Source organism: Nicotiana tomentosiformis, chromosome 2 (genome assembly GCF_000390325.3).
Source record: "Nicotiana tomentosiformis chromosome 2, ASM39032v3, whole genome shotgun sequence".
Taxonomy (NCBI): domain Eukaryota; kingdom Viridiplantae; phylum Streptophyta; class Magnoliopsida; order Solanales; family Solanaceae; genus Nicotiana; species Nicotiana tomentosiformis.
Window position 1 is genome coordinate 161,721,207 of NC_090813.1, and position 27,759 is coordinate 161,748,965.

The window sequence follows — 27,759 nt, forward strand, 5'->3', positions numbered from 1 at the left end:
GCCCCCAAGGATACTGTAGCAAGTTTCTCCACCAAAGACCAAGCCATTTTTGTGGCGGGAGCCCTAAAAAGCCCAAAGTGTTCATTTTATGTTGCCTGTGTGCCCTATTTTAAGTAATAACGACATCGTATTGGTCTTCGGTGTACAGTCAGTCCAGAGGCTAGATGTTTCTCTTCACTAAGTTCACCGTCGATATATAAATGCAGTGTCTCGTTTCCCTCCTTTCAAAACTCACTATTTTCAACTGATTGAACTCACGACTGTCCTATACATATATATTTAGAGAGAGAAACAAAAAGGGTCTTAGGGTTCGTACGCGTAGCTCGGGATTTCGATATCTAGAGGAGAAGAAGTTAACAAGATGAGTATATGGAACTATGTGGTTACGGCTCACAAGCCAACGAACGCTACACATTCCTGTGTTGGCAATTTCACCGCTCCTCACGAGCTCAATCTTATCATTGCGTACGTATGCCCTAGCTTTCCTATTTTCCTCATTTTTGCCTATTTGCTATAGTTGTTTGTGGATTTTGGCTTGTTTTATTTGTAGAGCACTTTTTTTCTAGTGAATTATACCTACTACTGTGCTCAACTATTGGGGTTTTCCTGGTGGGTCGGCCCATTGTTAATTTGCATTTCCGAGTTCACTATTTTTGGGTTTTACAATCCGTAGTTAGTCGGCTTTGATAATTACACACAGAGTGTTTTCTTTTTTGTATTCTTTTCTTTGTTTATTCATTTTTTTGTGTGAAAATTGGTTACTAATTTGTTAATTCTTTTTCTCAATTTTGGTTTTTATTAGGAAATGTACTCGAATCGAGATTCATTTACTCACTCCCCAAGGTTTACAGGTGAACACGTTTTCCTTCTTGTTTTGGCTGACATGTCTCTTCTGTTTTTGAAGCAATTACTCATATTTCGGGCATAATTTATCCAATTCTGACGTCTGTTTTAAATTGGAGCTTATCAAGTTAGTAATGGAAGGTTAATTCTAGTGTACTCTTTTGGTTTGGGAAAAGAAAGAAGAAAGAATGACATCAACAGTTTTTTTTCAGAAAAATGATATAAATAGTTGTTCTATAGAACAGTTGAAAAGAAAATCAGTTGGTACATTGGATGACTTGAACACTTGCAGTATCCTCAGTGTAATATCCCTTGTTTTAATCAGGAAATAAGTGAACTTTGGGTCATTTAAATTTAAGGAAAGGTGAATTGCGATTAGCCTAATTGAATGGTTAAACCCCAGAAGAGTATATGCCTTCAAGTTGCATATACTATTTAATTCTATATTGTTACATCTTAATCTATCATACAATTCTGTTGAAAGATTGAGCTTAAATATCTTAAATATTTGCATTTCGGTGCTACAATGTCCAATGTCATCACACAACCATTCGTCTTATTGAGGCTAAACTTTCAGTGTGTGTGTATATTGTACTGCTTACTGTTTTCGGTGCCTCTCCATAGTTCCAAGTTTTGATTGATAATGATCTCGCTAGTGTTTTCAATTAGTACCACATCACTTATCAATTGGCCTTGGAATCTCATTTAGCATATTTTTGTTTAGAACATTCTTAGGGTAATCATGTACATGTTCCAGATTTTTAGTGTAAACTCGCAGTTATAGGAAATTGTGTATCTCTTTTGTGGTTATCACACTGAGACTCCTTCGTAAATATCCTTTATGAGAATTATATATTTGGCATGGTTTTCCAGCACTAGTGGTCAATTACTAGGTGGACATTTCTTATGACTTACCACTAAGAGTGTCATGTAAAAGATTGCTCACTATGAAATCCGTGATTGAAAATGTGTAGAAAAAGTTGTGATGACAATAGAAATATTTGTTTAAAGGAAGCAAGGAGGTATTAATCAAGAGCATGTTTAGTATTTCGACATCTTGCATGTCAATGAATGCGTTTGTTAGTGTTTCCGGAAGTCGATTTTGAGAGGAAACTTTTCTGCGATACTAAGGATGAGACAAAATAGTTTCACTTGGCGAATTGGAAAGTGGTCATATCCGCAATACAGTATGAAGGCCTCAATGTGAAGGATTTTAGAGTCTTTAGCAAAGCACACTTATTAAAATGACTAAGTGGATTTGACAATGAGGTGCGGAGTTTTTGGAGAGTAGTAACTGAATAATAAGGTTTCCAAGAGGATTGGGTTGAGGGGGTTGGAAGAGTGAACCATCTCGTTGCCTTCTTGGTGAAATCATGTTTAAAGTGAGATGGAAACATGATCAGTATATGGAAGTGTAGGTATTGTGGAGAAAATACCCTCACCAACGCCTTCTCGTGGTCTTTAGCATATGAATCCAAGAAGCTATGACAATTGCTCAAGTACTCAAGCTACAAGATGTGAAATTGTTTGAGATTGAGATTTAGGAAAAACTAGTTTCAGTACCTCATGAAATTACTCTACGAGCAAAACATCGTATCGTCAAACCAAGCTGCTTAGAATTGGAACGAGAAGAAAGTTGAATTTCTAGATGTAGTCTTTCCATCATAGACTACCAAGAACAGGGACACGTTAGAGCCTTCAGAAAGGTATGTTTTTCCCCACTTGGCTAGCATCAAAGGGACCCATTCTTACGCTTAAAAATTTGGTTTAACGTGTACAATTACTGGAAGAAAATGTTGACTACTTCGGCTACTCAATTACGATAGAAAATATTGGATCAATTTGGATTAAGCGAGTAATGCTAGCTACATGCAAGGATATGATGTTCAACTAGGCTTTAGAAGAAAAAAAGAAGATTAGAGGATGAATGTAGCCCATCCATCTATCAGTGAATGCTTGAGAGAAAGGAAATGTACGTGAGAGCTTTTCAAGATTCAGTAAATGATTTTGTATTATTTTTTTCGCCTTATAGTTATTATTATTTTGTGCACTTATGAGGTTTTAATTCTCAATTGTGTTTCATGTGGTGTTCTTTTACCACGTTAATTGATTTCAAATGGTGAACTTTTAGATAAACACCCATCACATTTGCAGTTTGTCTATTTGACCATGCAAAACCATCTCATGTTTTAAGCTGTACTCAAGTTTTGGCTCGTTTCTGACGAGTAATTAGTTAATCTGATAGTTTATAATCTCATCTTACTTTGTTTTGAATGATGTCAAGTCTTTCAGCTTGAGATACGCTTGTTTCATCATACTGTCCCAACCTTTGTTTCCAATTCAAGATCTTCATCATGGTTGATTTTTTAGCCGAAAGAATCACATAAATTTGGTATTAGAGCATACTTGATAATCTACTCATGGAATGAAAAATAGGATGCTGGGTTCAAAAGATGGAAAATATTAAAAGAGCCTAAGTGAACTACGATGGAACCTCTAATGTTACGGGAGACAGAAAGATGAAGAATACTTAAGAATGATGAGAAGGGGTAAGAAGTTAGTTCCTTTTATGTGACTACTAGAGACAGCTCAAGGAGGCCAAGATAATAATTTGTGATTGAACAAGAAGGTAAGATCATCCGGTTTATGAGAGATTATTTCACACCCAATACTTGTAATAGAAAGGTTTGTTCGGTGATCATCAATGGTGGAAGTTGCATATATGTTGTTGAGACGGTTACTAAACTTAGTTTGCCATCCGAACCTCAAAAACACCTTTACAAGATAATTGCTTCAGAATGTTGATGTTTGTAGATAACTCATCGATACTTAGTTTCTTTTGTTGTTGGAAAACTATGCAAGAACTCTGCCCAGTGCACTAAGCTCCCGCTATGCGCGGGGTCCGGGGTCCGGGAAGGGCCAGACCACAAGGGTCTATTATACGCAGTCTTACCCTGCATTTCTGCAAGAGGCTGTTTCCACGGCTCGAACCCGTTACCTCTTGGTCACATGGCAGCAACTTTAGAAAAATGAATATATAAGAACTCTATTTGGTGTGATGTTATGTATATGGATGTTTGTCATCTATTGTTGCCAAACCGTAGAAGTATGATAGGTATGCTCATCATGGTGGGTACCTTAACACTTTCTCCCTTGATTTCAATTTATATGAGGTAATTTGACTCAGCACAAAATTTAAGAGGGAAAAAACTTTTGAAACTTGTGGCCCTTAAACCCGGGAGAGGGATACACTACGCAGGAAACAGAATAAGAAAAGTGATGCTGCAGCTTTTCTCAAAGAGAAGGATGAGATAATTACTCAAGTAATGGTTGAAGGTATGATAAACTCAAACTGTCTCTAAGAAGTGGTTTTAATGGAGTCTGTTCATACTCAACGGAGAATAAAGAAGGCGTAATAGACCGCTAAAATTGCGAAACAAGGCATCGCAACAGTGCCTTCGCAACAGTGCTTCCTATGGCCGAGCCTCTTCCATCTCTTCTTCCTAATTTTCCACCACACCCATCAAGAGCCGAGCTCCTCGCGTCCAAACCCCAGTAAATTTCTCCGGCAACTGAGCTCTCACGCGCCCTCACGCGCCGCCAACTCGCCTGTCTTTCCGGCGAGATTTCAGCCACGCGCCGGCGCGTGTGGCCTTTCCCGGCGACTTTTCAAATTTTTTTCTTCAGACAGCCTCTTCTCGAGGCATTTCCGAGCCATCCCGTGCCAGTTTCACCAAATTCTGACGACTTTTTCTTTTTCCGGCCCTTAAACCCCAGTTTCTGACGATTGTTTCCTTTGTTCAGTACGAGAAAACCTTCCTCCCTTCATATATACTATTTTCACCCACTGTGAATACTGTTATCCCGACTATTGAGGCTTTTTCCGGCCAGTTTTTTCGGGACAGCCGCATTTAGAATATGATGGATTGTACAGAGAGAAGCTCTTTTTTCTCTCTAGAATCTAGAAAACTGGAAAACATGTCTTTTATGAAAGCTGTCTCTTGGCCAGCCCTAGAACTTGGGGGAAGATGCCATCGAAAGCTCGACGTAGGACAGGAGCCGCACTTCACGCTGTCCGAGCCCTCAGACGCAAGATTTTTTTGGAATCTAGTCTCATTGGGTCTTTCTCCAAATGGGTTGGTTCTCCGGAGGCTGTTAGGAACTGGGCAGCAGAGGCATGGAACGTCAAGGACGGGCTTAAAATATCGCAATTGGGGGACACTCAATATCTCTTTCGTTTTGTTGACAAGTCTCAAGCTTCGGAAATTCTTGTCAGAGGAAACAGGTGGTTCGATGGGAACTTTTTAAATCTAGACAGATGGGTGGAGCATGATGGGTGTCTTGACCCTCGCTTTACTAGCGAAACATTAGTGGTCAACATGGTGGGTATCCCGGTGCATCTTTGGTGTCTTGACCTATTCAAGAAGATAGGGGAAATCTGTGGGAGTTTTATTGATGTCACTTGCAGTTTACACGATCTCTCGCGAGTGAGGATTGTGGTGAGGAAAGGGGGCAGAATCCCTGTCTCCATTGTGGTGGAAGATGGCTACTTGAGTTATAGGGTTTGGTTGAGCCCTGAATTTCGCCCTATCTTTATGCCTGTGATAGCGACGGAAGAAAAGGGAAGGTCAGATAGAAGGGAGGGGAGGGGAAATCAGTCTCTGAGGGGAGGGGAGGGTTCACCGGATCAAGCCGGAATCAAACGTTAGATCGAGAAGAGACGGGAGGTTTGAAATTGGGGGAGGAAGACAAAATTTTAACAGGAGGAGAAGACGTGAATGGGTCAATGAGGCGGGCTGGAAAGGCAGAATGGGATGGTCCTCTTCTACTTATCATAGGGCCGGGCATGCTTTCAGCAAGTATAGGCCTGGGCCTCCTCACATGGGCCCAACAACTTTCCCCAATTCCATTAGAATTGATCTTAATGGGCCCGGTTTATTTCAAACTGCGCATGATAAGGCTCCTAAGCATATGGGAACAATCGTTCCTCCTTCCTCTGGCCAAGGTGCTTCACACAGTGGCACTCCTTCACCGAGCTCTAGTGACATGTGCCCCTCTACGATGGCCGCTGCTGCAGGGGCAGAACCGGCTAAGGATGGTGCTGTTAATCCACGGCCCCCCGCCTCTGATGGACCCGGTTCCATCAACCCCTCACCTGCTCCTGAGCTTAGTTGTGCTAAGGCCACACTTAAAGCTTCTTCTTCTTCTAGGGAGATTGTTGAGCATGCCCTAATTGATGTTAGTGTCGGACCAGTATTTTCAGTTAATATGCCGCCAAGGGTTCTGTGCTCTCTTCCGCCATGCTACCCTACTGATAGTTCTGGACATTCCTATAGCAGCGGGGTGTTAATTTCAGAGGTTGCTGACCCCAGGGAAACGGTGAGACCCTTTCGGAGGTTAAAACTCCTAGTGCTAGCAATGCTATGGTCTTCTATTCCTCTGGTAGTAGCAAGGAAAGGGCACATATAGAAGAAGCCTGCCCAATTTCGTCAAGGATCGGAGGAGGGGATATGTCTTTTTGGATGGAGGATAAACTATTAAACTTTGGGAAGTTTCTAGGTGTTTCTGTTGAAGGGAAGGAAGATTGGGTGTTAGAACAGTTGAGGGAGATTGAGCAACAATCTCTTTACGATGGTGCAGGGAGGGAGTTGGGTAAAGGTGTTAAGCAAAATAACTTAGGGGATGTAGTGGTGTATCAGAGAAGGGGGCGGGTGTGTGACAAAGAGAAGGGGACCTCGGCTAGGGGGTGGGGAAATGGGGGCTATTGTTGCTTATGGAAGTTAAGATCCTTTCATGGAATGTGAGGGGATGAATGACCCAAACAAAAGGGCCATCATCAAAGTGGGAGTTAGGGAGTGGGGTGCCAACCTAGTTTGTTTTCAGGAGACCAAAATGGAAGTTTTGTCGGATACGATCGTGAGAAGTGTCTGGGGAGGTAGTTAGGTGAAATATGACTGGGTTCCAGCAGTGGGAAGTGCCGGGGGCATCCTACTTATGTGGGATGATAGAAGCTTGGAGGTAAAGGAGATTAGGAAGGGAGTTTTCTCTTTGGCAACTCTCGTCAAAGATAGAGTGAGTGGGGTGGAGTGGGGATTTGGGGGAGTGTATGGGCCGATAGGGGAAGGGTCCAAGGTGTCTTTTTGGGAGGAACTGGCCAATATTATGAGGGAATGGGACATTCCATGAGTTCTAGGGGGAGACTTTAACACTATTAGATTCTCGGAGGAGAGATTAGGGGGTAGTGTGATTTTGAGGGCCATGGAGGAGTTTTCTTACTCCTTGGGAATGGGACATTCCATAAAGAGGAAGTTAGTTGGAGGCCGACTTTGGGGGGAATAGAGTTCAACCATATAGGGGAGGGAGACAGCGAGTGGCTAGAAAGAGTTTTCGAGGAGGAGGAGATGCACGAGGTTGTGTCGTGTTGTGCTGGTGATAAGGCCCCCGGGCCTGATGGTTTCTCCTTGGCTTTCTTTCAGCTCTTTTGGGACACCATCAAGGGGGAGTTGATGGAAGCCATTGAATACTTCCATGCGAATGGTGTTTTCGAGAGAAGTATCAATGCTTCCTTTATTACTATTGTGCCTAAGAAAGAAGGTGCATCTTGTATCAGAGACTACAGGCCTATTAGTCTAGTGGGGAGCATTTACTTCTAAAGTGCTTTCCAACAGACTTAAGAAGGTTCTTGACATGACTGTTTCGTCCTCCCAGAATGCATTTGTGGAAGGTAGGCAGATCCTGGATGCTGCCTTGGTAGCAAATGAACTTGTAGACTCCAGAAGGAAAAATAGAGAACCCGGCTTACTATGCAAGTTAGATCTTGAGAAGGCTTTCGACCATGTTAATTGGAAGTTCCTGGACTTCATTATGATGCAGATGGGGTTTGGGGAAAGATGGAGGGGATGGATAAAGTTCTGCATTTCCTCAGTCAGATTCTCTGTCCTGGTTAATGGTAGCCCGTGTGGTTTCTTTGGCAGCTCCAAGGGTCTCGGGCAAGGTGACCCCCTATCCCCATGTTATTCATTCTAGTGATGGATGCTTTGAGCAAAATGATGGATCGTGCGGCGGGCGGAGGTTTCTTGAGAGGATTCTCAGCTCCGATTGGGGTGCTCAGTGCCCGAAGAGTCTCACATTTGCTTTTTGCGGATGACACACTGATTTTCTGTGATGCCGATATGGATCAGTTGGCCTACTTGAAGCAGGTCCTGCTGTGGTTTCAGGACTCAAAATCAACATTGGCAAGTGTGAGATTTTCCCGGTAGGTGAGGTTACTAATATTGATGCCTTGTCTGGTGTTCTCAGATGCAAGGTGGGCTCCCTTCCCACTACTTACCTGGGCCTCCCTTTGGGCGCTTCATATAAGGATACTACGGTTTGGAATCCAGTGATCGAGCGGGTTGAAAAAAGATTAGCAGGGTGGCAGAAACGGTATTTGTCAAAAGGAGGTAAGGAAGTGCTTATCAAAAGCACTTTATCGAGTATGCCCACCTATTACTTATCCCTGTTGCAGGCACCGGTGAGCATCACAGAAAAACTGGAGCGACTTCAAAGGAACTTCCTGTGGGATGCGGCGGATGGAACTAGAAAGTTTCATCTAGTGAATTGGCAGACAGTCACTTCCCCAAAGAAGTGGGGTGGACTTGGAGTGAAAGATCTTAAGGTATTTAACAGAGCTTTAATGGGAAAGTGGCTGTGGAGATTCGGGGTAGAAGAGCATGCTCTATGGAGGGAGGTCATAGTAGAAAAGTATGATTCAACGGGAGGGGTTGGAGGACCAAGGCGATCACAACACCTTTCGGGTGTGGCATGTGGAGGAGTATCATGAAGAATTGGGAAGCATTCAGCGGCAACATCACTTACAGGGTGGGAGATGGAAGGAGAATCAGCTTTTGGAATCATAGGTGGTGTGGAGAGGATACTCTGACGGTCTCCTTCCCCCACGTCTTCAGAGTTTCAAACCAGAAGGAACTGATGGTCCAACAGATTCGCAAGGAGCATGAAGGGGGTAGTATGGGACCTCTCATTCAGGAGGAACATGCAAGATTGGGAGATTGCGGAGCTTCAAGTCTTGTTGGCACTACTATACGGGCAAGACATGCTCTAGCCATCCTGCGACTATTAGAGATGGGGCTTGCGTGGCGATGATTTGTTCACTGTAAAGTCCTTTTACCAGAGTATGTTGGTGAGAGAGGAGACCACTTGTCCATACTCCTTGATCTGGATTCCTAGGGCGCCCACGAAGGTGTGCTTTTTTGCATGGCTAGCGGCAAGGGGAGTGATCTTGACTGCTGAAAATCTTCGAAAGAGGGGAATTACACTTGTTAGTTGGTGCTACATGTGTAAAAGCTCTGGGGAAGAAGTTGATCACCTTATGTTGCATTGCCCTGTGTCCTCTGCATTGTGGAGGTCAATCCTGAATCTTTTTGGTGTTCAATGGGTGATGCCAAGCACTGTAAAGGAAATGTTATATAGCTGGGGCGGTTTTCGTAGAAGAAGAAAGCAAAAGGCGTGAAAATTCGCCCCGTTAGCTCTATGTGGGTAGTATGGGGGGAGAGAAATAGGAGAGCTTTTGAGGAGATTGAGTCTCCTTTTTCACATCTTAAGAATAGTCTTTTATCTTTGATCGCTTTTTGGTGCACTCATTTAGCCCCTACTTGTATAGAAGATTGGGCGTCTTTTGTAGAGAATCATGTTCTGATGTAAATTCTCTACGTCTTTGGTATACTTCGTGTACACGGGAGTTCTCTCCCTTTTGATTAATACAATTTACCTTATAAAAAAAAAAGCTTAAGGGGTAAAAGCTTTGTGGTGCCCTGACATTTGTATGGTTATAGAAGTTTCTCCTTAAGGGTAAAGTGGGTAAAATAAAAAGTTTAAAGTTAAATTGATTTCAAATGTAGAAATGCATGGTTCTTTTGGAACAGACTAATAAAGAAAGTGTGTCATATAAATTAGAATGGAGGGAGTATTTATTTACGAAAAATATTAGTTTTGACATTATTGCATGCAGAAAAACTTACTAACTTGAGCCAATTTACGCATGATTTCTTAATGACCAAATCGCAAATAATTGGCCCTATCAACAAAGAACCTTTGGAACATTGACGTGGCTATGGAAATGCAAAAAAAGGAGCATGTGTTAAATCCACAAGTTGAGAAGTTACCTAAGGTTTGATGATGTGATTTTCTAAGTGGGTGCACATGAGCATCCACCCATGCATGAGATTCTACATAATATTGATTGATTCTTGACTGCATTTTTACAAGGTAGCAAGCTACGTAATTCCGAATGTCAATGAAGAGTTGCAAGGACAAGAGGTAGAGTATCCTCAGGAGGAGCCAACATTGGAGAGTTTGAGCCTCTATTTAGTTTCAAACTGTTTAGTGCCTTAAGAGAATGGATCTTGGCAAGAATGTGTGGACAAGAGAACTCTCTACAATATTACAACCAGTGGCTGCAATATGTTTTGAATATGTGACTACAAATATTGTTGTTGATTTATTCTCAAGAAGATATTCCTTGATCCATGCTTAATTTAAAGGTTTTTCATGTATGCTCCTCAGGTTATAGCTGAACATGGAGATGGTTAAGCTTCATAAGGTTCCAATAGAGATAACTTTAGATTGGCTTGAAGTTTGATAGTCACTTTAGGATAATTCCTCGGAGAAAATTAGTTACAACTGTAAAAGTGAGTTGTAGTTCGACCACATGCTAAAATTACTTTCGTCGTGAAGAAGCTCTATAAGAAGTTAGAGAAATGCAACTTTGAGCCCGGTGAATTGGGTGTCTTCAATCATGAGTGTCGCTAATCTTGTGCCATTTGTGGAGCTTTTATACTCGAGGATGAGTTTTATGAATTTTGGTCTTGGTCAAGTTTATTTTTGATAAGAAAAACAAACTTGACCTAGACCAAAATTATAACCCAAGTTCAAACATGTGGACTTGCTTTCAAGGAGCCCAAGAGGCCCAAGAAGCTCAAGCTTGTAGATTCCTTCTGAGAATATAACATCTAGTTTCCTTCCAAACATAGAACTTCTAGTTTCTTGTTTCCTTAATAAGTTGGTTTGTTGTTTTCCTGGAAGGGATTTCTTGTTTCCTTTTCTTGGTAGGTTTTTACTTTAATTATATTTTTCCAGTAGAACAAAGATTTTACTTTCATTTTAGAACATGAATGGTGATCGTCAAACAAGAGAACTTAGACCTATATAAATGGTTCTCATGCCATGTATATTCATAGTTCATATATTTTGCTACAACCACCATTTGCAATTTACTTTATTTCTTTATCCTCGCCTTTGTTCCAAGTAAGGTGGTGATAGTTTTTATCTTTATTCTCAATTGCATGTGGTGCCTCTTTATTATCATGTTAATTGATATAAGTGGTGACATTTGGAACTTCTATGTTAAGATTCTTCAAATAATATCCATCCCATTTGTAAATTTGCCCATTTTAACATTCAGAACCGGATCGCATTTTAAGTTGTTTTGAGGTTGGTATTTTCTTGTTTTGATTAAGTAAATTTGGTAATGCAGAATCTCATTTTTCACCTTGTTATTGAATCACTTGATTATTGAGTTCTACAGCTCCAGATATGTTCATGTCTTGAAATCAGGCCGTCTAATCATTGTTTCCGCTTCAAGATCTTGATATTGGTCAGATGATTCTTTGTTAACTCAAAGAATCACATCGATTAATGCTACTATAGTACCATGGTCTAGATTTTATATTAGTTTTTATTGTGTCATACTAGGAAACTTGGTATTTAGATAATCTATTTATTTAATCCTTATTTCTAGTAGCCTATAGTCCTATATAAAGAGCCTTTTGTATTATAAGATTTTTTTCTCTCCTTTTTCTTTTCGCACTCTTTAGTTCACCTGTGTTTTTGCTGACCGTTTTATATTTCTTTTCTTTTTTCTGGTAAATGTAAGAATTAGTGACTCTTATTTCTGTCCCAAGCTTTGATTAGATCATATTTTTTGTCTATAAACGTGATGTGTCATTGGTTCTAGAATATTGCAAAATATGAGCTCAGTTTAGTGTATTTGTCTGCAGCCTATGTTAGATGTGCCAATATATGGGAGAATCGCGACACTCGAGCTTTTCCGTCCCCACGTGAGTTGACATCTTTTTATTGTGTAGCTCATTTTTATCCTTAAAATTATATTGGACACAAGGACAAAGTTTCTTTTAGCCATATGTCAGTTTTCTGTGTTCCCTGGGTATCCTGGCAGGGTGAAACACAAGATCTTCTCTTCATTGCGACGGAGCGATATAAATTCTGTGTCCTTCAATGGGATGCTGAGGCATCTGAAGTTATCACAAGGTTAGTCTGCAAAACTGTGTTTCTTCCTGGTAGGTTAAAATGCCTAATTTAAATATATAAAAGTTTTTTCATAAAAATAAAATCTGACAATCCATTGCAGTTAGATTTCCAACTCCCCATTGAAAGCATGTGTATATAGAACTATATCCTCCTACTTATCAAAAGAAAAAAGAAAAAGAATATGTCCTCTTGACATACATGAATCATGGTGCAGTGTACTTCATCTTTATAACCATTTTATAGAAGCCTTGACAGTTTGTTTGGTCTCTGTGGAAACTCCTTCAAAAGTTAGCCAAGAAAATGTCATTGTTTATTCACAAAACATTCTTGCTACTTAATATTAGGAGTTGGTGTAGCTTTTATATGCCTTATGGTTTTTCTAGTTGCTGAAGGTTTTCTTTTATTTAATTTTTATTTCATTACTCGCAGTCGCAGCAGTATGTTTATCTAATTTTTATTTCAAAGAATATGTCTCTACCTTCACAAGGTAGGGGTAAGGTCTGCGTACACACTACCCTTCCCAGACCCCACCTGTAAGAATACACTGGGTATGTTGTTGTACTCGCAGTGGTGCGCTCCATATCTTTTCTAGTGAGTGGATATATTTTGTTTCTCAAATTCAAAGACTTCCCTTCTTTTGGTGTTCTTTATGTAGAGCAATGGGAGATGTCTCAGATCGAATAGGCCGTCCCACAGATAACGGTCAGGTATTATATTTCGAAATGCCCTTAAATATTATTATAATTTAGAGGAGCAAACTGGTATTATATATCTTTTGATTTCTCATTTGGTCAATGAGTCAATACCCTATTTTATATTTGCCGTTTACCCTATTTCTTTCTTTTGGTAGATTGGTATAATCGACCCAGACTGCAGATTGATCGGGTTGCATCTTTATGATGGACTATTTAAGGTATTGTCATTACAAGACGTGTAATGTTTGCTGGATTAGCTTCTGTGGTGGTATCTTTATGTTTGCAAAAGATTCACTTGGACTTCACTGTCAACAGGTTATTCCATTTGATAACAAAGGCCAACTGAAGGAAGCCTTTAACATCAGGTATCCTCAGATCTACCTTTACAAGATTGTGAAGCTAACTTATCTACAATTTTCTCCTTAAATTAAGTAACGTCCTCTACTTTTGCTAAATACTCTCTAGCCCTTGAGGCAGTTTACTTTTCTTGAGCCGAACCATTTTACCTACTCATATCCACCTGCCTAATTGCTAAATGCTCCTTTCTGTCATTAAATTATAATGGATGAGGCATGTGGGATTGATATGAGGGTGCATGGATGCTGTATCTGTAGGAGCAAACAAAGAAAAAGAAGAATAGTGACATCATTCTTAAAATCAACAATCCAAGTAAGGACCACACTCAAGGGTGTGGCCAAGCGGTCAATGAGTGGTAAAGCCATAGGAGACGAGGATTCAAATTCTAGAAGAGACAAAAAATAGGAGATATCTTCCTATCTGCCTTAGCCTTGTTCGGCAGGGTTATCGTGTCGTAGCCTGGTACTTTGCGCTGGTGGGAGCTAGCAAGTACCTTAGTTATAAAAAAGATCCAGGTCATGACTTCAGGAAGTGAACTTGTAGAAGCCAATTGCTTGTTATCCTTTTTGTTAAATTATTTTTAATATATAGGGGGAGGGGAAAGGAAAGGGAAATTGTTTGTTGTCCTTTAGCAGATCAATTCATAGCAATCTTCCTTTGTGATGGCATTCCAAAATTCATTTGTTTCACCTTTTTGTGTTTGTTTCCTGTAACCTTATTTAAATTGAAGCTGTAGATGTAAAGTTTCAAGGATTTCTGGACTGCTGCTTTCATTTTTGAATATTTAATGCTGCACTTTGAGTTCTCTTTCTTTAAGTTTTCCTAACTAAGAAACTGAAGTTCTTTCTCTATTGTATCATTTACTGTGCTTGGTCTTGGCAAAGCTGTAAATACACCTGGTGTGACCTCATTTAGTGTATCAACCTACCAACATGTCTTTTGGTAGTGATCATTTATCTGAATTATGCTCCTAAGAATTGTATCATACACTTTATGTAGGAGGATTGCTGAATAGTAGGTCTGACCGTTTCACCAGGGATATCAAGTTGTTACTCATGGGAGCTATTCTTCTTTGATTGATAGTTCATTATTTTGTGGTTTTTCCAGGCTTGAGGAGCTTCAAGTTTTGGATATTAAATTCTTGTATGGTTGCCCAAAGCCTACAATTGTTGTTCTATATCAGGTCTGTGGTTTTAAAAATGATGTAGAGCCATAATGCTTAATTTACCATTTTCATTTTGTAATTATGGTAAAATCTTTTGCTCATTTCATCATGGGAATTTGATTGGCCCCTTAAGTCGTAGATTTGTTGTTAGCACTTGGTTATAGAATGACGTCGTGCACTTTCTTTTTTAAAAACCAAGATATGGAGGGGGAGGGAGTTTGAACCACCAAATTTGCACAACTGCCATGGTGGTGTCTTCTCTCTGTGTTTAAATTACTTCATTCTGATTCTAGTCCTGAACCTTTACGTTTGATTGGCAGGATAACAAGGACGCACGACATGTCAAAACATATGAGGTGTCGTTGAAGGATAAAGATTTTATTGAAGGGCCATGGGCTCAAAATAATCTCGATAATGGAGCTTCTTTGCTAATACCAGTACCTCCGCCACTGTGTGGTGTACTGATTATTGGAGAAGAAACCATAGTTTACTGTAGCGCTTCAGCTTTTAAGGCTATCCCAATTAGACCTGTAAGCATATGTATAACTTACTAATTTTCTTTGTTTTGTGTACAACCACCCCCAGCCTTTTTGACCGAATAAACCCTTTAAAAGGTTTTACCTAGTCGTTATCACAGAAGCTGTTAATTAAATATATGAATGAGATATTGTCTCACCAATGCTTTATTTATCCTTTCAAGTCTATCACAAGAGCATATGGGCGGGTTGATTCTGATGGTTCTCGATATTTGCTTGGGGATCATAATGGGCTTCTTCACCTACTTGTAATCACTCATGAAAAGGAAAAGTGAGTCAGCATTTTTTGGACTGTCTTTTATTCTTTTGCTGAATTGCTGGGACCAAAATGCTGTCTTGTACCTTTGCCTAGTTGCTGGGAATAAAATTTTTAACGCAGATTTAATATTACTTCCCAGAGTTACCGGACTCAAAATTGAGCTACTGGGAGAAACTTCTATTGCATCAACCATATCATACCTAGACAATGCTTTTGTCTTCATTGGGTCAAGCTATGGAGATTCACAGGTACTTTTAAACTGTTGAATTAAAGTTTAAACTAATGTGAAATTTTATACCTACGTGCCATTGCTTGTTTCATCTTGTGGATTGAAAAGGAATATGTACCTTTTGCTATGCACCAGTGTTATAAAAGGCGAAAAGCGCAAAAAAGCTCTAAGGTCCTTGCGCAAATAAAGCATGGGCTTTAATGAAAAAAGGCACAACTGGAGAAAAAGTAAAAATATGCATATGTAGTCTAAGAACAATAATTATAAGCATGAATAACAAATATATGGACAAAGAAATTGAAAAAAAAAGGATTACGATAAAGTGAAATATCAATTATCAATTTTTTAAGGATTACGCTTATTGGCAAGTAAAAGTATGTCTTAGAGCCTTGATGCGACACTGAAGCGCCCACAAAGTGAGGCGAAGCGCTCAACATGTTTTGAGCCTCGCTTCAGGGCTTAAGCGTGCCTTTGACAACACTGCTATGCACGTTTTATCTGAATTGCATAATAATTTGTGCTTAGTGAGATATGTATCATTATACAACAACTAAGCCTCAATCCCAAGCTAGTTGGAGTTGGCTACCTAAATCATCACTGTCCAATTTGCTCCATTTATACGCCTCGCGTTCCAATGTTAACTGAATTAGGTCCTTTTAACCCTAGAAGCCTTCTACATTTCTACTAGCCTAGAACTCCCCTTACATGATAATAACTGATCCTAGCAAATATTGGACAAATGCGACTGTACAAACAATAAGTCTTAATCCTGACTAGTTGATATTGGGTGTGTTGACATTTTTCTTCCATTGTGCTCAATCTTTCACTAAGCCTGCATGAATTTTAAAGATTGCATTTTTTTTTTATGAAATATATTCCTTCCACCATGCTTTATTTTCTGCTAAGTTTGCATGTATGACGGTATACCATTAATCTGAGGTTAAATATGACCTACTTGACTAGCAATTGGCTTATAGATTTTACTAATAGAATCTACTTTTAAACTGTAATACAAATGTTAAATTCATTTCATTAGATAGAGGGTATTCAAAAAATTAACTTGCCATAGGTTTCAAATTGCTCGACTTTAGATGAAGCATTTTGCTCACAATTAACCTTTAAACATTGTAATGTGAAAGTTGTAGTGTTACATTTACTAAACGAAATAGATTTATCTCGATCTGGATGTAGTTTTATGTTTAATTAACACCATAGAGTTGAAGGAGGTTCTTTGCTAAGATGTCAGAATAGTTGTAATAAATATTGGTTGATGATTTCATAACTCGATCTGACTTATAGGAATTTTATCTGTTGCTGTATTCGCATTGCAATTTTTAATTGAAGTGTTATGAGTCTCAGGTTACTTATATGAGTGCATATTGGTGCAGTAAGTTGGTTTCTACAGCCCCTTATTGTAAATCTCCGTATAGTAGCTTTTGATTCATTGGAACTTTGAGGTTTTAAATTTCGGTTGCCTATTTCCTTTGGTGCTTCACATTACATGTTTCATTTTCGGCAGTTCCACTAATATTTTTGAATTCACGTTCAGCTCGTAAAGCTCAATCTCCAGCCCGACCCCAAAGGTTCTTATGTGGAAGTTCTAGAGAGATATGTCAATTTGGGGCCAATTGTGGACTTCTGTGTTGTTGACCTGGAGAGGCAAGGTCAAGGTCAGGTCGTGACTTGCTCTGGAGCCTATAAGGATGGCTCACTTCGTATTGTTCGAAATGGAATTGGAATAAATGAACAGGTCGTGTCATCTAAAGTATTTTTGAGTGAAATTTTTGTGTGTATTCCTATTGCTACAATAACTTGATCTATATGCGATGCTACGTACAGGCATCTGTGGAACTACAAGGGATCAAAGGAATGTGGTCTCTTAGATCAGCTACTGATGATCCGTATGACACATTCTTGGTTGTTAGCTTCATTAGCGAGACACGTGTTTTAGCTATGAACCTTGAGGATGAGCTGGAAGAAACTGAGATAGAAGGCTTCAATTCTCAAGTCCAGACCTTGTTTTGTCACGATGCTGTATACAACCAGCTTGTACAGGTATGCCCTGTGCTGAGTAGATCATTTTCTGAGTCTAAGAAGTATTTTATCCCATCAATCTACCAGCCAGGTGCTTTTGCAAGTGTTCAGTATATGTCATTCTGAACAATGTTATTGTAAGAGAATAAAAATATGAGACGTAAATAGGACTAGATTTTTTATTTTATCAATCTCCTTGACTCTCTGCCACTGGGTGGATGTGGACAATATGGAATAATCAGCTATTCACTACTGCTGATGAAGGATTCTACAAAATGAGAAGGATTGGCAAGCTGTTTTAAGAACTAAATGGACTTGGTATGACAAAATTGAAAGGAAGGAAATTAAATAAGAGTATAGGCTCTTTCACACTTACAGAGGGCAGCATAACTTATCCCACCACTGGTTGCATTTTTTTTGATAAGGTAAATGGTATTATTAACAAAATGGGAAATGCTCCCGTATACAAGAGGTATACCAAAAAGTAGAAAATCTACAACATAACATGATTCTCTACGAAACACACCCAATCATCTAAACAAGTAGGAATTTCAAGGGTGCACCAAAAGCAATCAAAGACAAAAGGCTATTCCTCAAGTATACAAAATCATTTTCAATCCCCTCAAAAGCTCTCCTATTTCTCTCTCCATACGACCCACATAACAGCTAACAGAGCAACCTTCCATGCCTTTTATCGCCTTCTACTATGTCTACCAGCCCAGCTGTGCAACACATCTATCACCCATTGTACACCAAAGTAATTCAGGACCACCCTCCACAAACCCGATGCCACTCTATAATGCACCAATAGATGATCAACTTCTTCACCCGAACATTTGCACATGTAGCACCTACTGACATAAGTAATGTTTCTCTTCCTCAGATTCTCAGCTCGCAGAATCGTTCCTCTCGCCCATGCAAAAACACACACCTTTCTAGGCGCCCTAGGAATCCATATCGATAAACGTTGAAAGTGTGTCTCCTCTCTCACCAACAAACTCTGGTAGAGAGATTTGACTGTGAACAAACCATCACTTTTTAGCGCTCATCTCCACGAGTCATTATTAAAGTGAGGTCTGATTTGCTTGTAAAGTAGCTCCACTAACCTTTGAAACTCTCCCAACTCCCAGTCTTGCAGATTTCTCCTAAACATTTAAGCTGCTCTGACATGGCAGTTTAGGTGCCGCACCCGTGCCGACTTGACACTAGTGTGGGTGTGGGTATGGGATCCGTACCGGATTTGGTCAAACAATTTTGGGTACTTTGACCACGACAGACGGAAAAATTCGAGACGAGATACAATTTGATTCCCGAAGTCAGAACCAAAACTAGGGTAAATTTGTAGAAAATAGTGTACTTTATCTAGGAAATCAATCCTATATTTATTTACAACTTGAGAATAAAAAAGAAATCTACACTTACAAAATATACATAAGTGTTCCACAAAATTTCTCATAATTTAGAGATACTTCTATATTTTTAGTTTTTTGAATTATTTTTAGACAAGAGTGGGTTGCTTTAGTGGTAAGCACCCTCCACTTCCAACCAATAGGTTGTGAGTTCGAGCCACCCCAAGAGCAAGGTGGGGAGTTCTTAGAGGGAAGGAGCCGAGGGTCTATCGGAAACAGCCTCTCTACCCCAGGGTAGGGGTAAGATCTGCGTACACACTACCCTCCCCAGACCCCACCAGTGAGATTATACTGGGTTGTTGTTGAATTATTTTTAGCCGGATCCCCGCACCCGTATCCATACTAGGATCCGTATCCCTGTATCTTAGAATTTACATCTCGACGGATCCGATGTGTCGGATACCCGCACCCGTGTCCGAGCAACTTAGCTAAACGTCATATCCCAAAGTACTTCTCGTCACACTCCCTGAATCTAATGGACTGTCAATTCCTTGTCGTTCGAAACACTCTACAAATTAGGGAATGAAATCCTCAAGGTGTCTTCCCCGAACCACTTGTGATTCCAAAAGCTAATTCTTCTCCCATCCCCAACCCTAAAGAAGATATGACCATTGAAGTCCTCCCACCCCTTCATTTTGCTCCTCCACATGCTACATCCAAATGGAACTGTAATGGTTTTAGTTCTCCATCCCCATTCCATAAAACCATACTTCTCAAATACTACCCCTACCACTGGTTGCATTTTTCATGTCTCTATGGTTTTCATAACAATCTTACATATAAGATTCTTATCTACCTCTGGGTAATGAATTGAGACACATTTATGATTAGATCAAAATTGTGATTTGATAATATAGATCTGTCTGGGGATTATACTTTAGGGTCTATACATGGAATTGGTATGTTCAACTTCTTTCTTTTTGGGTTATTTGGTGTGATTTTTCAAGTTTGAAATGCTCAGAAATAGATTATAAAATCTATAAATTGTAGGTAGCCGTCTGCAGGAACATGATTTCTTTCTATACAGATGCTAGGTTATATAAAATGTCTGTCGTTACATTGTGAAACTAATTCTTTCCTTCTCTAGAGTGTAGACTTCAATGGTTTCCACTAGTTCTTGTTGGTACTCTTTCTGGTCTGTTATGCGCATACTGTAACTGGTAGTCTTGAAGATTTGTCAAGTGTTTCCACTATGCTTGATATTATCTTAAGATCACAAAAGTTAGAAATGAGAACGTTATTTCAGAAGCATCTTCCTTCAGTATCATCTTTTTTGTTAGGTTAATCGCCAGTTGTGTGCGTAAATTCTGTCAAAGTTCATATATGTGTCATCTTTTACATGCTTCTTAAGTTGTAATGCATCTTGTTTTGTTAATATGTGCTCGTTGGATGAGGGGAGACAGAGAGTCTTTGTTGGAACAAATACTATTCTTTGCGCTGTCATATTTGAGATTGTCAGTTACTGCTATTGCCTTGTTACTGCTAGTATGTCCCTATTTGGCTTCATTGAGAGTTAAAATTGAGAAACCAGAATCTTCCATAACCTCTTTCTCTGCAGTAATTTGGTAGACTATAATGAGTAATGATCGAATCGAACACTGATTGCTTAGGGCATAACGTTGTCATTAACCATCTGTGGAAAGCTTCTTTTATATTTCTGGCTGAATACATTAAACAATCTGTATTCAAGGAAAGTTGCGCATAAATTGTCATGCAGGTTACTTCTAACTCTGTAAGATTGGTCAGCTCTATCTCTAGAGATCTGAAAAACGAATGGTTTGCTCCAGCCGGCTACTCAGTCAATGTTGCAACTGCTAATGCCACTCAGGTTTACCTCTTGCATTTATCCATGACTTCATAATAGTTTGAGACAGGCAACAGCCTGTTGATGATTAGTTTTAGATCAAATGTCGAATAGCTTTTATATATCATGGTTGTGCAGTTTTTCTGCCCTTCCAGGAAAAAACAAGAGACCGAATAACTATGACAATGACAGATGTTGGTTGTTACATGCTTGTGGCGATTGGACACAGATTCCAATGCACAATTATGCATTTTTTAGGTTATGTAGCTTCAAGATCGTATTTCTTGGGACATTTACTCTCATTTTCTTTGTTGGTGCCAAGTTCTTGTTTTAAACAGTGACATCTTTTTGTATACCAACTGAATGAAGTATATTTTCCCCAGATATTACTAATTTTCGTGATTAGTTCTTGTTGCAATAATCATTGCTTTTGACTTAGAAAAGGAAAGCTATACTTCGATTATTTTATAACACTGAATCTTTTTATTGTGCTCATAGAATTTACTTTTACAAAGTGCAGAACTTATTTTGAACTGGAGCTCGTAAGTTAATAGCAACTGTATTCTGTCTTTTTTAAGTTTATGATACTTGATTTCTTCTTTTGACTTTGGAAAAAACCCAATTTCCTTGACCTCTTTTTCTCCTTCATATTTGTGACCATCCTATCTATAGCTATATTTTTATACATCAGTTTACGGAAAATCATCGCTAGGTTACAATCTAGTGATTGATTTTACCCTAGGTCTTGTTTCCAATGTGTGCTGTGTTTGACGAAAATATGGATTAGAAGGTCTTGTTTCCAATTTGTGCTGTGTTTGACCAAAAGATGGGTTTCACCTTTAAAAGTGAATCTCTGTCAGGAATCAGGAAACACGGAATAACAAGCTAAATAACAGCATCACAGAGTTGGATACCAACACAGAAACAACACAATGAAATTTTGAACATTAGGCAGATAAGTCACAAATTATATACCTCTGTATACGAAAAATGTGCTTTATATGAATTTTTTACTTTAGTAACAAAGAATGTGCTTTATTTGTTTTGTTAACACATTTCATAGATTCTTTTTGATAAATAACGTGAAAACTTTCATTAAACGGTACTAAGAAGATTTTCTTACTCTTACCAATAAAAAAAGACTAAATAAAATTGTGTACTAGGAAAGTGCATATGTATGTATAGATAAAGACTCAATTCCTTCTAATAGTGTAGAGAATATTTGAGTCCACAAAGGAATTAGCATTATTATTCTAAAAGCCATGACGCAAATTTAACCTTTGTGGACATCTCGATTTGGCAAAAAACAGTTCGAGTTCTGGTCTTCAAAGCATCGGTTTCTGTCCTTCAAGCTGCCCTAGAAATGCAAGGTGGTATCATCTTCCATCAATATAATAGATTATAAGATGAAAGAATAGATTCAAGTTAGTAACATCTCAACAAAGATAGAAAAGCATCCATATGTAGTTCCATATAATAACAGTTTAATTACATGAGTAAACTCGCCATGTTCTCTTTTGATCTAGAGCTTGGTCAAGTAAAGGGGACTGGTTGTTCAGTTGTTTTTCACAAAATTTCCCTTACTATAGAAGGGGACTGGTCCTTTCTTTTTTGGTAAGGTACATGTGGTCTTAAACATAACCATAACGTTTGTGTGGACTGTGGTTGTAAGGCTTCTGAAACTTGTGATCTTAAATCTGGTAATATTTTTGTTGCTATAAAGGCTTTTCATTAAGGTAAAATGGGAATCTGACGTTAAATGTTTTTCAAATTTAGAAGGAATAGACTAAAAAAGGAATAGCTTCACATAAACTGGAAATGGAAATGAGGGAGTTTATATTTTTTTGATCTATGTTGTTTTCTATGCGTAAGAGTTATTGTATAAAGCCAAATGGGTGACACAATTTCCGGATTTAAAAATTGAATATGAATTAGGACCTGCATAATCTTAGCTAATACATAGACTACTTCAGCTTGTAGAACAAGAATGAATTGTGATCTCCTTCACAATATAAAACATAATTTGCTAGAGAAAGGCTTCTTTAGATCTCTCAATAATATAGTTGAAGAAATCTTGAGCAAATGAGTACTAGTTTTTCAAAGTTATGGAGAACTTGAAAGACTTAAATAGTAAAATCACTTAATACAGTCAAACCTCTCTAGAACAACATCCTTATATAACAACACTTCACTATAAAAAGTCAAGTTTTTCTAGAACCAAATTTCATGTTTTGTTATAATATATGTTTTCTATAACAGCAATTCGCTATAACATCTAAAAATATCTGGAACAAACAAGGCTGTTATAGAGAGGTTTGACTGTAGAATTATTTGAATTTCTTTGCTTGTTCTTTAGTTAAACTTAGAAGTAGAAATAGTTAATAAATTGTAAAATAAAAGGAATATATTTCAGATTGCTCAATTTAGAACCATTTCACGATTCACCAGGGTGTTGGTTAATTGTGGCAACCACGGACACCTTAGGATGTCTGTTGAAAGCTATAGTTTCTTTTCCCTTTTTTTTTGGGGGGGGGGGGGGGGTGGAACCATGGTTTACCTTTGTTAGTTGCAAACGTTTGTTAATCCACTCTTCTGCCGATTAGCTCATGTGCTGCTATTTTTTCTTTTACAGGTACTGTTGGCAACTGGGGGTGGCCATCTGGTCTACCTAGAAATTGGTGATGGGGTGCTGAATGAAGTAAAATATGCCAAGTTGGATTATGATATCTCATGCCTGGACATAAATCCAATTGGTGAGAATCCAAACAATAGTCAAATTGCAGCAGTTGGAATGTGGACAGACATAAGTGTCAGGATATATTCACTTCCCGACTTGAATCTCATTACAAAGGAACAGCTAGGAGGGGAGATAATTCCTCGTTCTGTTCTTATGTGTTCCTTCGAAGGGGTATGTCCTCTATCTTTAGTCGCCTTGTATGCCTCAACTACCCGTTTTCTTTTTCGGGAATGACAAGCAGGGGTTTTGGGTTTGATATCTTGGGCTTCCCTGGGCAGAAACCAGGGAAACAACTGGGCTAAAGGTGGGGTGCCTTCTGGTCTCTGGTTATAGATTTTTTATTCCTTAATTTCTTTGATAAAGCTCTGTCTATAGGCTTTATAGGCTTATAGCCAAACGTGAGTTATCGTTGGGATGGTTGTTAATTGTGCTCTAGAATCATGCTCCTCTAGCACTTATGTGGAGCGTATGGAGAGAGGAACAAGAGAGCATTTGATGGAGTAGAGAAAGATCTCGTACATTTGAGAAATAGTCTCTTTTCCCTTATTTCTTTTTGGGGTGCACCCACGAACTTCCTACTTGTAGTCTGTAGAAGATTAGGTTAGGTGTCTTTCGTGGAAAACCATGTCTTCTTGTAAGGTTTTCTATTTTTTGATATACTTCTTGTATGAGTGCGCTTTTTGCCCTTCTTTTAATAAAATTTATTACTTTATCCAAAAATAAAACATCAATACTGAAGCATTTATGATTGTTCTATATGGTTATTCAAGAAAATAAAATGAAATAAAATCAAGACCTGAAGCTGCTGTAATCAATGAACAGTAGGAATCCTTGGAAGCATTAAACTAGATTATGTTTCTTTCCAAATTTGGGTACAATTCATCTTTCATGAAGTGGACTAGTGTAGTTGGATGGCAAGAGTGAGAGAAAGTATACACCAGCAGATTTGATTGACTGATACTGGAATGGGGTTTTGAATGGATCAGGCAATAGCCATGAAATTTTTTATGCTGCCCTCCTCCAATATGTTCTCTTACCTCTGTTTCTTTCCTTTTTTGGGGGTCTAAAACTCTCTTTCAGATATCTTATCTACTATGTGCTTTGGGAGATGGTCATCTCTTGAATTATGTATTGAGCATGAGTACTGGTGAGCTGACAGACAGGAAAAAAGTGTCTCTTGGAACCCAGCCCATAACACTTCGTACATTCTCATCTAAAGATGCTACACACGTCTTTGCTGCCTCTGATAGGCCCACAGTTATTTACAGCAGTAACAAGAAGCTGCTTTATAGCAATGTAAATCTTAAAGAAGTTAGTCATATGTGCCCATTCAATGTTGCAGCTTTTCCAGACAGGTAATTTGTTCCTTCTTTTTCTTCAATTTTACTGCCAACATTTTGTCTGCTGACTTAAAAATTGAATGTGGTACTCTGTTGGAAATTTCTATCGCTGTCTATTGATTAAAGTGTTTAATTACATTTTGAGAATGAATTGCTAGCTCAGCCCTCAGACACCTATTACTGGGGTCAACATGTTAAAGAATTAAAATGTCTTCTATATATCATTACAAGCTAATGTTAGAGTTGATATTTGCTAGATCTTCCATTTCTGTCACAGTCAAAGAATGTTAGAAAATCATAAATTGTTGTTGTAAGTTTCTGTATCTTTTATTAATTGTCCCCTATATTTTCTATGCATAAGAGCTTTAATAGTTATTTCTCTTTTGTCAACAGCCTCGCAATTGCAAAAGAAGGAGAGTTAACAATTGGCACTATTGATGAAATTCAAAAGCTTCACATCCGTTCAATACCCCTCGGGGAGCATGCACGGCGGATCAGCCATCAAGAGCAGACCAGGACATTTGCTCTATGCAGCGTCAAGTATACTCAGTCGAATGCAGATGATCCTGAAGTGCATTTTGTCCGCCTGTTAGATGATCAGACATTTGAGTTCATATCAACTTACCCCCTTGACCAATTTGAATATGGTTGTTCCATACTTAGCTGCTCCTTTTCTGATGACAGTAATGTGTATTATTGCGTTGGGACTGCTTATGTGATGCCAGAGGAAAATGAACCTACCAAGGTAAGTTTCATTGATAAAAGTTTCTCTAATTGTAAGGTTTGCTTAGATCCTGTGATTTCTGATGAACTATCGATTTGCGTAGATTTTGGGTTTCGAGCCATATTGTTTTCCTCAAATTCATCTGATACCATACCGAACTTTATCATCTTTCCATCACCATACCCGCTTTTTCTGGCTCTTTTTCTTTGTTGAGACTGGTGATGTGCCTACGTGGTTATAAGGCAAATTGCGATCTTGATGATCTTTTCTTTCAACTGTTTTGAAGTTTCAACTAGATTCTTATATTCCTTGCTTAACTGAAATGTGACAACAAATATGGGGCGGTGGGAGGATTGCTGAAGGGATATAAAGAAGATATTTAATACATCAAAAACTGTAGTGATTAATATTCATTATAACATCACATGATAGTCTCCCCTCCCCTCCCCCCCCCCTCCAACCCAACCCCCACCCCCCAAAAAAAAAAAAAAAAAACCCCAAAGTAAAAAAAAAAGTGTGAAAAAATAGAACATCAGATAATCTTTACGAATTGCTTGGAAAGGAGATGAGTTTATATCATCAGTAGCTAGATTTAAGCAAACTAATCTTTTATTGAAGGAGGAAATCGTGGTTGGAAGCAATTTTTACACCTTGAGGCTGTTTTGTTTGATATAATTTTGTTTCAAGTCAAAACTAATAAGCTTGTTACTCTATTCCTTCAATGTAATGAAGTCAACTTTTTTCTGGGCTAGTTTAATTCACTGATGTTCATTTTTATGGTTATTTAAGGTACTTAAATGATGAGTAATTGCAGGGCCGAATTTTAGTTTTTATTGTTGAAGATGGAAAGCTCCAACTAATTGCAGAGAAGGAAACTAAGGGAGCTGTCTACTCTCTAAATGCCTTCAATGGGAAACTGCTTGCTGCAATCAATCAGAAGATTCAATTGTACAAGTGGGCCTCGCGTGAAGATGGTGGCAGCCGAGAATTGCAGACAGAATGTGGACACCATGGTCATATATTGGCTCTTTATGTTCAAACACGTGGGGATTTTATTGTCGTCGGTGATTTGATGAAGTCCATTTCTCTACTGATTTTCAAGGTAACTTTTGTAAGTAAATATAATATTCTAATGCTTTAGAAAGTAAAGCTACAATTGTACTCTCAATTACCAGTTTCTTATGCTTAACCTAATTTGTCTTTACTTCAATAAGAAGTCATTGCTGACATTCACAATATTGTTCCTATTTAGCACGAGGAGGGTGCTATAGAGGAGCGAGCCCGGGACTATAATGCAAATTGGATGTCAGCTGTCGAGATTCTCGACGATGACATTTATCTTGGTTCGGAGAACAACTTTAACCTTTTCACTGTCAGGAAAAATAGTGAGGGTGCTACAGATGAAGAGCGCAGCCGTCTTGAAGTGGTTGGTGAATACCACCTTGGTGAATTTGTTAATAGGTTCAGACACGGTTCACTTGTCATGCGATTGCCAGATTCAGATGTTGGCCAGATACCTACCGTCATATTTGGCACAGTGAATGGTGTTATTGGGGTCATTGCCTCGCTTCCTCATGATCAGTATTTATTTTTGGAAAAGCTGCAGACAAACTTAAGGAAAGTGATAAAGGGTGTAGGCGGACTGAGCCATGAGCAGTGGAGGTCGTTTTACAATGAGAAGAAAACTGTAGAAGCTAAAAACTTTCTTGACGGAGATTTGATTGAATCATTCCTAGATCTTAGCAGGATCCGGATGGAAGATATTTCTAAAGCAATGGCAGTTCCTGTTGAGGAACTAATGAAGAGAGTGGAAGAGTTGACAAGGTTGCATTAGTTATTCTTTAACGGTCTTCCTCTTCCCCAGCATGTAATATTTCACATTTCTCTCTTGATTTTTGTTTTCTGTGAGGCTGTGATACAAGTTCTTATCCGTATATTTGTACTTATCATCTGATCTATTTATAATCGCTGCTGAATTTTCATTTTATCTTTAAGATGATCTAGTGGAATAATTATTTTCCAAGCGCAAGTGTCCAGGACTATTGTAATATTTTTGGCTCCCATTTTAGTTGGCATTCTACTTATACGACAAAGGAAACAAGATGATCAAAGAAATACAAGCGACTGCTCTTGGGCTTGCAGTGGACTGTGTATGTATTTGTTACAGCTAATCTGCACTGAGGTTGTTTACATTCTTGTTGAAAATAACTCAACCTTTGACGTGACTGTTAGCCTGCAATTTCGTTGGCAAATGCGCTAGTAGGTGCGGTGGACATCAATGTCCTTTTGCTTAATGGGGCAA

The 27,759-nt window shown here is 38.8% G+C and overlaps 1 protein-coding gene across 2 annotated transcripts; it reads left to right on the forward strand.

The window, feature by feature from the left end:
- On the forward strand, positions 1–27,480 carry LOC104084911 (DNA damage-binding protein 1). Of its 2 annotated transcripts, none has more exons than XM_070196286.1 (19): positions 1–465; positions 803–851; positions 11,898–11,957; positions 12,077–12,168; positions 12,824–12,875; positions 13,019–13,081; positions 13,179–13,228; positions 14,328–14,403; positions 14,706–14,915; positions 15,086–15,192; positions 15,320–15,428; positions 16,959–17,159; positions 17,249–17,464; positions 20,570–20,680; positions 23,289–23,564; positions 24,474–24,748; positions 25,127–25,478; positions 26,272–26,559; positions 26,710–27,480. In XM_070196286.1, exons 1-19 carry the CDS (start codon positions 362–364, stop codon positions 27,289–27,291), a joined length of 3,273 nt encoding a protein of 1,090 aa, XP_070052387.1. In that variant the 5' UTR covers positions 1–361; the 3' UTR covers positions 27,292–27,480. The 2 variants fall into 2 exon arrangements, with proteins under 2 accessions (XP_070052387.1, XP_070052386.1); XM_070196285.1 differs by having other exon boundaries at positions 214–465; positions 11,883–11,957.
- The last annotated feature ends 279 nt before the right edge of the window (positions 27,481–27,759 follow it).